The 13385-nt window shown below is 36.9% G+C and overlaps 1 protein-coding gene across 5 annotated transcripts in view; it reads left to right on the top strand.

Annotated features, from left to right (window-relative positions):
• The window catches only part of crybg1.L (crystallin beta-gamma domain containing 1 L homeolog), a 141934-nt gene that overhangs the window by 106435 nt on the left and 22114 nt on the right, over nucleotides 1–13385 (top strand). For all 5 annotated transcript variants that reach the window (XM_018263346.2, XM_018263347.2, XM_018263348.2 and 2 more), the window contains 7 exons: nucleotides 32–182; nucleotides 1862–2001; nucleotides 7826–7952; nucleotides 8464–8499; nucleotides 10249–10403; nucleotides 10980–11106; nucleotides 11460–11605. In XM_018263346.2, the coding sequence (XP_018118835.1) occupies nucleotides 32–182; nucleotides 1862–2001; nucleotides 7826–7952; nucleotides 8464–8499; nucleotides 10249–10403; nucleotides 10980–11106; nucleotides 11460–11605 (882 nt within the window). The remainder of the gene's footprint in view (nucleotides 1–31; nucleotides 183–1861; nucleotides 2002–7825; nucleotides 7953–8463; nucleotides 8500–10248; nucleotides 10404–10979; nucleotides 11107–11459; nucleotides 11606–13385) is intronic.

The raw sequence follows: 13385 nt of genomic DNA, 5'->3' as shown, positions 1-13385 counted from the left end.
TGTAAAATTGACTTTTCCCCATTTTCCATAGCTGGATACTTTACGAGCAGCCAAATTTTGAAGGGCAATCCATTGCTTTGGAAGAGGGTGATTTAGAACTTACTAACCCATGGGGAGAAGAACCACAGTCAGAGGAAAACCCTCCACCCACTGTAATTGGATCTCTAAGGCTGGTAGTCAAGGTGAATATACTGAAATCTACTGTGATGTTTCCTACAATATTTTTTGAAACATACAGTATCATGGTTACTAAGAATGTGCATCACGGGCCTGGTTTCCTGAACCACTTCCTTCCTGATTATATTTTTAGTATAGTCTTCTGGGATGTATAATTTAAAGTTTTCTAATGATAAACCTAAAATTAAAACAAGTTTGCTCTTTCTGCATATCCACATTATGATGTTAGATGTTAATCTGGGAGAAACAAGAAACAAGTACTCCGTATTACTAACTAGTAATTTTCTTTGGGGTTTGGATATACATTAAGGGATCATCAAAATCTGAATGTTTCTTATTTATTTCTGAAATATACTCTGACCAAATCTGTACTGGCTATTTCCCCTTATTTAGCAATACACTTTCCCAAAAATTTCCTGTTCGGGAAAAAACTTTGCATTGTACAAATTTTTCCGATTTTTGGCCGGAAACCACAAAATCTTCGAATTTTTGCACAAATCAAATCGCAGGTTATCTTCGGGATTCCTCCCATTGACTTATATACAACCTCGGCAGGTTTGAGATGCGGGATTTCCAGAGTAAGACTTTTTCCATGCTTGGGGTATAATAAATCATGAAAAAGTCAAAATTTGGAAATTTGGCATTCGGATTTTAATAAATAATCCCCATAGTGTAGCTTGTATCTTATAGCTACATATTGATGTCATGCTTTAGATGAAACAAAAAAAAACAGAGCATGGGATCCTTGGGTGCCAAGGGGGAGTCCAGTTAAGGGGCTAAAGTACATTTAGGGCTGCAAAGATCAAATTTTCTTTCTGACATACATTTGTGCGCTGTGGGTGGATATGGTTGCTGGTCATAATGAAATATATAATAAAATATAATGAAATAGCTACTATAATTGCAAAATGTCCATGCATGCAATTTGGTTGAGTTTTTTTCCATTGGGGCCTTATTCTATTTAGTTGGCAAGGCTCACCATCCAGGACCCCTGGGGGTTGTGCCCCACTAACTAAGTAGTGTGGGGCCTTAAATATCTAGTCTGTACTACTGGAAACCTTTTCATTACTACCTGCCATAAGTGAGGCTGAAATGATACATGGGGCAATTTAAGGCTTTTGACAAGCATTTTCCTAATTGAAATCACCTTACATCACAGGTCAGAATTGTAGTGTTGGTGTTCTGTCATAGGGAACATTATAAGCAGATGTTGGCCATTTGTTCTCTGCATTTTAGAGAATAGAAATAGGCAGCATGTGCCTAAGCAAATCTGCCTGAATGAACTAATCATGGTGATTAACATGCAAATTACAACATGCTAAACATACAGCTATGTCTGACACAGATGCTGTGCATAGAAGGAAAAGGGGAGTAGCCTCCCCTTTACTCCAAACTCTGTGCAATGTCCCTTTTAAGGTGTGTGACTGTGCTCGCAAAGAATTTTGTGTGAAAGCATAACATTTTGTATTAATTCTGACCTGATCACATAGTTTTTAAAGACTGCGCACACAAGTTTATAATGTGCCCTTTCAGAATTTATTTTCTGCATAGATGAGAAGAAATTAGAAGGGTACATTGGCTGTGTGGTATTTCTTTTTGTGTATGTATTGGGCTTCTAATGCCACATTTTTTTTTTCTTGTATTACTAACAAAATCCTTAAACCATTTTTTGTTATTTTATCAGGACTACAGGGTTTGTCAGATTGATTTGTTTACAGAACCAGATGGATTAGGAATCATGACATCTTATTTAGATGACACTGACGAACTACAGGTTTATGGGAGATTGCAGAGGACTTGTTCCATTAAAGTGCACTGGGGAGTGTAAGTATACTAGCCTTTTTTTATGATAATAATTAAAGGAGAAGGAAAGCTACGGAGGCATTTTATTGCCAATAGATTAGCTGCAATAGTGCAAGCTAGAATGCTATATTTATTCTGTAGAATGTTTTACCATACCTGAGTAAAAAGCTCTAGAAACTCTCTGTTTGTTTAGAATAGGAGCTGCAGTATTAATGTGGTGTGACATCACTTCCTGCCTGAGTCTCTCCCTGCTTTGGGCTCAGATTACAGTAGAGAAGGGGGGGGGAAGAGGAGCAAACTGAGCATGCTCTTGCCCAGGGCAATGAGGTTTAAGCTGAAGGCAGGAAGTCTGATACAGAAGCCCATGTGTACACAATAGAAGGAAAGAAATGCTGTGTTTCTTTTGACAGGGGACTCGGAGCAGCACTACTTTGGGGGTTTACTGGTTATATTTATATGGACCTTTCTGTTAAGGCTTACTTAGTTTTAACCTTTCCTTCTCCTTTAAGTTCAAGCTGGTATTAAAATGTCTGTTTCTGATTTAGAGGTATAGCTCAACATTACATCACTGCATGTTGAGAGTAAACAAGTAACGGGAACCTGTTAATTGCAGCTTGAATTTTGCAATCTTCTGTTTTTTTGTTATGAAATAAGTGATGATACGTTAGTTCAGGATGTGACTCTTGGTGTGTTTTCTGTTCCATCCCAAAGCAGTGCACAAACGTTTATAGATAGCCCTCAAAATGTTCTAAAATTCTTATTTCTGAACTGTATTCTATTAGGCATTGCATTATGTAGTGCCTGTATGCAGAATATGTTGTTTGATGTTCATAATGTTTTATGTTTTAAAGATTCTGCATAATTTTTATCATGCAGACACTTTAGGACACACATGCTGGTTAGTGCTTCTAAATGTGTAACTGTATTCAGGTCCACGTCTTGAAAATGCATTAAATGTGAGATCTATTCTTTACTAAGTGGGTGGAAGTCAGGGCTTTGTATACAGAAAACAAAACTGTACCTTATGTGTTAGCAGTTGCATTTCCTTTACAGTGCACAGCAGAGTCCCTTAAAGAGCACCATCACCTAAATAAATAATTTCATATCCTATTTTATGATGTTCGTCAAGCAAAATAAACTTCACTTACACAAGAAAATATATTTAAATCTTGTATTTTTTTAGTTCACAATTCGCAATCACAGCAAGCAGGCAGTAGCCATTTTGTGGACACTGTTATTAAGGCAAGCTTAGTATCATGCCAAAATCTTGTTTATGCACCAGAATGGGGGACCTGAAGCCATTGCCCATGCACAGGTTATACAATTAGATGATGAGGAGGGATGGGAATGTGGGAGTGCAGTGACATCTAGGAACCTCTGTATAGAAAGTGAATGTAATTAATTGTTTACCCCACCTCTATGCCTAAGGCATTGAGGAAGGGCAGGCAAAATATGATTTCAACTAGTTTATTAGAGTTTATTTATAAGAAAATAATTTAGGCTTCATGTTTAATTTGTAAAGGACTTTTATTATACAGCTTTTTATGTCTGGGTGACCAGTGCCTATATGTGAAATCACCTATAAGCACTCTTGCCATTAGAGAGTATTGGCTCTCTCCTAGAATATTCCTTGACTTATAGTAATGCTGTTGGTAATAAAAACTTACTTCCGAAACCATTTTGCATTCAACATTATGTGCACATTAGAGGGTGGTCTCTTGGCACTACTGATCAGAAACAGCTGTTTTTAAACTTCACCTTCCTAGAATATTAAAAAAAAAATTAGCTTGAAATGGACTGGGGAGATGACCTTCCCAGAATTTCTGTATATCTGGTTTACAGATAAAAGATCCCACACCTTTAATGTAGTCATATTATTGCAAAAGTTTACTAAAAAAGTATTATTTGTATAAAAGGTAACATTTGCTCAGTGCATTTTAAACCATAAAGAGTCTTCAGCAGGGAAAAACAGGTACAAATAATACTTTTTTGTGTGCAACCCTTTTTCATTAATCTGTTTTCCATAAACTTACTGAATGGACCGTCTACTTTGTGTTTGAACCTCAATGCCTTATTGGGTGTGCACTTTTTAAGCATCTGATCTTAGGACAAGGGGGTGTTGACTCCACTGTTCTGTGTGTGTTTTATTTTATTGCAGGCTTAGAGAAGCGGATCCGATCAGTGCCCCAGCTCCCTCGATCTGCACTGAAAAGTGCTGCTTCCGCTTGTGTGTGTGGGCACATGCAGTTTAATGGAGATAGGCCGAAAACACGAAACCAATCATTTTTGGGCCGACCTTAACTCCGTCCACTGCGTGTGCCTGCACACAAAAGGAAACTATGCTTTTTAGTGCAGATTAAGGGAGCTGGGGCATGAAGTGGGTTTGCTTCTTTCAGCCTGCAAAAATCTGCAAACTCAGAGCAGCAGAGCCAACACTCTATGTGCCCTTGTCCTTACTGTAGTCTGGGCCTTTTACAGGTACAATACATTCTAAAGAAAAACATTAACAATAGAAGCTTTTTGAATTAACCTACTTGGATTACTCCACCTTTGTTCTTTGTGTTCTCTGATATTTTGATTGTCTTGTTGCTCTGGCTTTTCAAAATGACCAAAAGGCTGTGCCATTACCAGCAATATAATTTGGAGCAGGTAAATTATGAAATTCACATATTTGTGTAAAATTGCCTTGAGGAATATTTTTTGTGCAATTATATGAATTCCTTACTTGTGGTGGTTTATGTTGCCGGCAATGGTGCAACATTTTGGTTGTTTTATAAATAGACAGCCAACACTGCAGAATTTAAGTTCTGCAGCATGCATGCAGCTCAGGCAATGTTGTTTGTACATCATGAGATATAAGAATATGTTCAATTTTAGTAAGCCTATTGCCCTATTTAATTTACAGAGATTAATTTTTTTCCACTTCACCCCAGTCTTGTAAAGAACAAGTAAAAGTTTTTTAGAGAAAGAGTTACTTTTGAAACAAGGCTCTGGAATTTTTGCAACAGACATTTAATAAAGAAAGCCTTAGGGTTAGGCCACACTGGGCATTTTGGGGAGATTTGGTCGCCTGGCGACTAATCACCTCGTCTTTGCGGCGACCCATCTACCCAAACACCTTCCCTGACTCTGCACCGGCTAAAATGAAAAAACGCCCCACGTAATAGAGGGGGGCTAGCTCAAATCCTTTCAGTAACTACGAGAACTGCTCCACCTACCTTCTCACATGCTGTTCCGATACATTCAGCTCCGGGATGCCCTCACGGCACAGTTCCCCTCCATGCCACTAGATATCTCACAGAGCCAGCTGGAGCTCCACCTCAGGAGACCAGCCCTACCGAAGCCAGTCACTATGATATACACGATTCTGGGCAGTTCCTATAAGTCTCACCTAAATGGGCTCCGACTAAAATGGGCTGTAGATATCCCTGAAATGGAAGAGGAAGCTTGAGAGGAGGTCTTAGACCAGGTCCCTGATCTCACTATCTCCAACAGAGATAGATGGGTTCAGTTGAAATGTCTCCATAGAACATACTTGACTCCACAAAAGTTGGCAAAGATCTATCCAGGCACCCCAGACACCTGCTACAAATGCGGGACAGAGGTGGGGACCCTCATGCATGTGTTCTGGTCCTGTCCTCTTATTCAAAGGTATTGGGACCAAATCCTTTGGTTCCTAGCTACGAATTTCTCCCTTCTACTCATAAGATCCCCGGAATTGTGTTTGCTAGGTTCCATGGGTCCCCTAGTGCTACAATCATATCAGAGGCTCTTTTATCTACAGCTGTTGTACTATGCAAAAAAAGCCATCCTTCTCACTTGGAAGGACACCAGCTCTCCCACACTTACTCTCTGGAAAAAAGTTTTTAATGACACACTGCCACTGCACAAAGCAGTCTACCTAGCAAGAGGCTGCCCTGATAAATTCCACGCGATCTGGGGTCCCTGGATTGATCTGCTTCCCACGGCTGCTCCCTAATATAATTCCCGGTAAACGACCAATATAAGACTAGAGGATCTAATTTATGGAGTGACCTAGGTTGTTTTTGCTGTGTTTCATCTGTGTCATTGTGTACGAGCTTTTTTCTTTTGCACTGATTGACAATGTGACCATTTCACTATGCTTTACATGTCTTGTACTTGAACCTTAGACTGTACTATTTATGTTTTATTTATGTTTTATTCTTTTTCATTTCTTTCCTTTCTGTAATGGTTAAACTTTTTCTTTTTTGAAAATTCAAAAATAAAACTACCTTTAAAAAAAAAAAAATTAAAAAACGCCATCGCTAATCACACTCAGCGATTCATTTTCGAAGTCGCCCAAAGTTTCCTCGTGAGGCAACTTCGGAAAACGAATTGCCGCATTTGATATGTGCCGGCGTATTTTCATTTGCTAGGGATACTTGTGTAAGTATATCTTGGATAAAGTAAATCATTTTCCAAAACAATTAAATTGTACTATATTGTACTTTGCACCTGCAAAATGTGTAATACACAAAAGTATTATATACCATTGAGCACTATTTAAATTACCACATTTATTTGTTTTATTATCCATGGAAATTGCCTGGGTTAAAGTGGCAGTATATCACCTTGTTCGACGTGAGTTCAATGAATAGGGCTTGTGCCAAACATACTTTTTATTCAATTGTTTAAATCACAAAAGGTGTATGACAATTACATTATCCATGCCCCCCTGCATAATGCACCTAGGCTAACAAGGAAAGGGAGAGGAGTTGTATACTGGTAATGTAATTATCTAACTTGCAAGAACTAAATATGGAGTAGCTTCAGTTTCCATAAATGTCCTCAATAAATAACAAAAGCCATAGATTTTGTATGAGTAAATTCATTGAACTCATGTTGAATAAGGGGAAATACTGCCTCTTTATTGCAAGCCATATTTCATACATGATGTTTTAAACTATGCATTGTACTACACAACAGACTGGTGATGCTTTTCAAGTAGCTGTGGATTTGCCTTGCAGTTTCTTTTTATAGAACTTGCCTTCTTATATTTTTTTAGTTACCTAGAGCTTCTTTAGCAGATATTCATGTTCATTCAAGGACACATGAAAATTTCAGTCTGTATCTTTTTTCTCAATATTTTAGATGTATTCCAATGATACTTTAAAAGTAACCAGTCTTTTATTTTCTGTGAATCAGTGTCTTGTTGCTTGGGTAAATGGGACTCTAGTAACAAGATTATAGTTTGGATTCCATACTGGAGAGCAGCAGAAGAAAATTTTAAAAATGTTAAAATTGAATCCACAATGAATATGATCATTGCCAAAATAGATTAATAGGCAGCTCTTGATCAGGGCCTGTAATAAACAGTGTGATAGATTCTGTGTATCCATATTAAGAATTGCAGAGTCTCTTGGGTTGCGTAATGAATATGCGTGGGTGTGTTTGAGCTGGGTTGTGGCCTGAGGAAGAAGCAACTGGTGTGCATATGCTATGGATTATGGTGAAAGCATATATACTGGAACATTTTGTCATGTATTATACATTTCCATGATGCCCCAATTACTAGGTATTACAGAGCAGTTTTACATAAACATGAAGAATTTTGTAATGCTGTTTTATTAACCGTTTAAAATCTGCTTACTTCCTAACAAATAATAGTTGTGAATGTGTAAACATCTTCCTCATAGTCAACAATAAATTCTAGATAATTTTTTTGAATCAACTAGCAGCTAGGCAGGTTATATATAGGCCTAAAAGGTTGAACTTGATGGACGTCTTTTTTTCAACCTAACTTACTATGTTACTATATTTATTATGGGTTTATTACTGGGTACTTGTACATAACATTCTGTCTTTTCTCTTTTTATGTTTCAAGGTGGTTGGTTTATGAAGAACCTGGTTTTCAGGGCATACCCTTTATTATAGAACCTGGAGAGTATCCTAATCTTTCATTTTGGAATACGATGGAAGCCTACATAGGATCACTAAGACCTTTAAAAATGGTATACTAATTATTAGTACAAATATGCAAAACAAGTTGAGGACTTGAAAGTAAAGATGCAACAAATGTAGTGTTATGTTTTATATGTATAGACTAGATTTTAGTTGTAGTTTCCTTTTAATGTCATCCTGAGGCTGCCTCCTAACTAATGGTTACTACGGTTATTTCTATAAAGACTTTAGTGCCTATGTGAATAACAAGGAACTCTCCAATACACATTGAATAAACTTTTTCATTAGTTTTTTTTTATGTAAGTTTTATGTGCAGCACTGTCTGTCTGGGTGTTCATTTTACATTTACAAATAACGTTAAAGCCTCTGACATTGTTTTATTAATGTATATTGGAAAGTTATTTAGAATGACACTTTCTCTCATTCTGCAGAAAATTGTTTTTGAGGTGAGAACACCATCAAACAATATGAAATCCTCTCGTTACAATATAGACATCCTTCCAGTTGCACATTGTTTTTTAGACAAAGATTTAAAAAATGCAATCTGTTTTTTTTCCTCAGGGATGCCGCAAAGTTGAAATTCCATACGAGCCAAAGGTAAGATATAAATGCGTATGTACTGATTGTAGCATGTGTGACACAGTAGAGCAAAGTGATCATGTCAGAAAAATGTAAAAAAAAAAAAAAAAAAAAGGATATATTCTTGCTTCTCAAGGGAGACCACAGAGTTTAATTAATTTATTCACAGCAGGCAGTATAGTACCGGGTACTGGTCCACATACATATGATTAACTACCCCCTACTGTAAATTAGAAATATACTAGCCTACCAAATGCCACCTATTTGCATACAATTTATTCTACTGGCAGCCAATCGCTTTAGTTGTAAAGTGAATGAGGACAGCTGTGCCACGCATACTATCAGATAAAGCTGTGCTGTACTCTCCTTTTATTACCTGCTTCTGATCTCTGCATTTGTACTTTATCCTGAGATCAGATACAAATGTATTTTTTGCAATGTCTTACCATTTTGGTGGAACCCTGCAAAATTGGAATATTCCTTGTAATTTTCTAACTAATCCATTTTGCAGTTTTAGATTTGCCTAATCTGTCATTCTGGGCACTGCCTTCCAGAGCCATACTATTGTGTGTAATTGGTTTACAATAACACAATAGGTTGCATGGCTTAAGCTGGCCATAGACACAAAGATCCGATCATACGGATCCTCGATTTGTACAATTTTCGGACCTTGTGTGGAGAGTCCCGACATTTTTCGTCCCACAGAGATCGTTCGTTTGGTCAATCGGCCAGGTTAAAAGATTTCTGTCGTCTGCCAAAAATTTCTCTGAATGTTTTGCCGATTGTACGATTTTCAGTGGGAGACTGTCACTAGCTTTTGTCGGACTTAACTTTCGTACGATTGCTGTCAAGGGCAGAACATCGGCTGATCTGTTCTTTTACTACTTTATTTGATCTGAATAGTTAGTGGCAGGTCGAGAGATGGGGAAGCCCGATTGTTCGAGGATTCTAATGATGGGATCTTTGAATCTATGGCCACAATAGTGGTATAAGGGGTAGTGCTATGATTAGTAATTGGGGGCATAACCACTGTAGCTCCTCCATCATTCTGCCTTGGTTTCTAGCACTCTTGCACACGTTCAATGGCTCTGAAATGAATATAAGTGAGCAAGTAAAAAATATGGATTAAACAGAAATTAAGGTTAATCTGGCAGTTGACCCACATAAGTACACTCTCTTGACTTCTTCAGCTTTTAGCAACCTGGATTTTAAATTAGATCAATCAGAATAAACTCTACTACACAGAATTTCGATTTTCCAAGAAATTTCTCTTGCTTTGTATTCAGGTAAAACAATAAACCAGCAATGATAATTCAAGTTTTTTTGTTCTACTGGCTAAAAATACTGTGACGTTCTTTTCAGTGCCTCTATCTTCCTCTGTAAAGAAATAAACTTGAACTGGCCAAGCATGTTCCTGTAAAACCTGCTGACCTCCCTCCAGACCAAGTCAGCGCTTATCAGCCTGTGTATGGGGCCCTTCTGACACCTGCTTGACAAGGCAGATATCTGTTGTGCAGGTGTAAAAATCCTGTCACATTTGTACAGTCCTCTCCAGACATTTTGTTGTTGGCCCCATTATAGCCAAACCGTCAGATCATCCCAATTTGGCCCATCATGTTGGTGGTTAATTTAAGATCTGCTTGTCTAGCAACCTCACAAGTGCAGTGAATCTAGAAGTGTATGCTTAGCTTTAGCTGACATTGTTTTGGAGGGGTATCTTTCTTAGAAGTTTTCATTAACTGCCTCCCATTCTGTTCTACATTCCAGATTATTATTTATGAAAAGCCACTGTTTGAAGGAAGGCAAGTGGAGCTTGAGAAAGAAGTACTAAAGCTAAAAGATCTAGAAACTGGAGAAGCTATCGGAGAACAAGAATTTGCACCATTTACTACTGTTGGATCACTGAGAGTTATCAGTGGTTTGTGAGTAAAGAATTTTCACATATCTAAACTACCTGGCAGAATATTTAACATCTCCTTTTAGTTGCCTAACTTAAATGTCGATTTACATTAAAAGTTCATGTTCACTTTGATTTTAACCCACTGTTTTTTTAGCTGGAGAGACACATGTTTATGTTCTCAGGGACAACGTTTAACTGAAGATACCAGTCACATGTTTGTTGTTATTTGTTGGGTTATCAGACCAGTTACAACTTTTAATGCATCAACTATAGAACTCAGTACTTAGTGAAAACAGGGCATTTTTATGCCTTTGCAGCTGTTCTTGTCCCCTTATTTCTGATCTTGCTATCTCATTCAGTAATGCTAAAGAGTTTCTAACAAAGTTCTGTTTGTCACTGCCACTTGTTGAATTTATCTAACATTGAATGCTTTAAACAAATGCAGAGGCATGGATATGTAACTCATCCTGTAATAGCTTGAACAGTGTGATGCATTTAATAAAATATTTGAGAAAAACATTTTTTACATTGTATTATTAGTACATCTTACTATATTGTTTGGATAGACAAAAGGCTAAAGCTCATATATTGTTTCCAGGTGGGCTGGTTATGAGAAGCCAGGATTTGAAGGTCATCAGTATTTACTAGAAGAAGGTGATTATGAAGAGTGGAGTCAGTGGGGTGGCTTTGATGGATTTCTACAGTCATTACGGCCAATAGTATCTGTAAGTATATAACCATGATGCTGGTATTAACTAGTAGACCCATGTCTTTACTACAGGATATAAGAGAGTAGTTTCACCATTCACCATATTGTATCGTAATAAGATAAGTTCCTTTTTAATACGTTTATACTACTATTCTATTTTCTCTAATTCAACATACATCAATAGACATTGTTTTTTAACTGTACTAAAAGAATCTCTGTAGTAGTATGTAATGTATGTAAATGTATTGCCATAAAGCATATAAGTAAAAATGTTACATTGCATGGCTTTTTGATATAGCAAAAGTGTTGGCTATTAATTTATGCACTAATCATAATAACAAATGACTGATGAATGTGTATTTTAACTAGGACTTTTCAACACCTCATATGACAATGTACAATGAGAAGGACTTTGATGAGAAAGCACCTAATATCAATGTTTTGGGAATTATTTCAAACATGGAAGAGACAGGATATGGAGCAAAGACACAGTCCATTCATGTTCGGAGCGGAGTGTAAGTTACGTTTTTATAAATTAAATAGTTTCAATACCACTGCCTTTCATTTTTGTGAATTAAATTATGTTGATTAAAAATTCATCAGTTATAATTATTTTAAAAGCAAACATCCATTTATCAAGAGTTTAAGAGAATGAAGATTTTTCAAGTTTCAAGAGTTTTCTAAAGTTTATGGCAAAGTAAGAAAAGGCACATTAGGACACAAAAATCACTAATGAGGTTCTGATACTTTTTACGTTATTATTCTGCAGTTGATTATGCAACAGAACTGCATCCTTTGGCAAGGGGACATTTAGAATTGTAGTGCTAAGTACGCTGTCCACAAACAGCCTAGAATCCTGCTTTTCCCCAAGCACAGTTAGGTGATAACATGTAAACAAGCACACAATTTCATCTGTTAACGCATCTTCTGCATGCATTGTGGTAAAGACTCTGTTTTTGCAGTTTTTTTAATGGAATGTTCTTTTCCACTTACCATTTTTAAGTTATGCATAAACATTTTTAAGTAATAGTTGTAAAAACTACTGTAGTCGCCAACCTTTTGCCATTTCTCATTATAAGGCAGATATATCTTGAAGGCAGATACAACTGTGAATATAATAAAATGATAGGATTTGCAAACGAGAACCCCTAAATTTAACATGCATTTGCACAATCTCTCTCTCTTTCTCGCCAACACTCCAACTCCCACAAGGTGCACTGTCAGTCCATTGACCAAACCCAAATGCAGCATTATTGCAGTCATACACTACGGTGCACACAACATGAAGGTTCAAGCTAAGAATCCTGCAGAGTTCTTTGATGGACTTCATCCAACTTGCCAATTAAATATTTAATAAAATTTGTATTTGTTTTCTAATACTACATCATCCAAAAGTCTAGTCTGGAATATTAAATCTTATAGAATTACATGGGCAATGATACATTAAAAAAACAAACTGATATTGATCAAATTCACTTTCTTAGAAGTGCTTTTCAGGGTTGTGATTAAATATTGCTCACTCCATAACAAATTGTTCAGATTCCTTATGGATATATAGATGCAGAAATGAATGCCATCTTGCATCACTTTCCCAGTGCCCCTTGCAAAGAATAGTCTTATGCATGCACAGTTTATAAGTAGTCTGCCAAGGATGAGTACCACTGTAATCTTTAAGCATATCTTGTTGGTAATTATTAACATACACATTGCAAAGTACCCTTATGTTGCATGTCTGAATAAACCTGCAAAAAATGAAATTAGTGAAAAAGGAAAACACAATTTAAAATAAGAATGCCTTTAACTGGCATTGCCAAGTCTTATCAGTAAGTATAATGTGATATAAGATTTGGCTGATCCTACACAGGTCAGTTTTCATCAGATAAACAAGTCACATCATTGTGTAAAAATTGTGGCTACCTTACAGGTTTGTTTTTATGACACATACAAGGTCAGATACAAGAGTTTGACTCCCAAATACCCATTCCCAGACATAGGCCCTGACTAGCCAGAAAATACAGTTTTTACCAAGATTGGACCCTTTGAAACCAGATTAAGGCTTGGGTGTTGGGTAACTAAGATTTTAATGATCTCAGCATTCAACTTCTTATTTGCACACAATACCATCACTGTTCTTTTTTCGGCAAGTAAAACCACTTGAAAGGTTTTCGTTGTCGCCTTTTCTCATAACTCTTTCAGTTATGTCTGCGGTGTCCTGAATTTTACAATTAATTCTCTGTCTCCGATTCGTTTGCCTGGATAAATGAGTTTCTATGAATCTGGCAGAGCTGTATACTT

Source organism: Xenopus laevis, chromosome 5L, assembly GCF_017654675.1.
Source record: "Xenopus laevis strain J_2021 chromosome 5L, Xenopus_laevis_v10.1, whole genome shotgun sequence".
NCBI lineage: Eukaryota > Metazoa > Chordata > Amphibia > Anura > Pipidae > Xenopus > Xenopus laevis.
The sequence above is the reverse complement of the archived record's forward strand: the minus strand, read 5'-3'. Positions and strand labels throughout refer to the sequence as shown.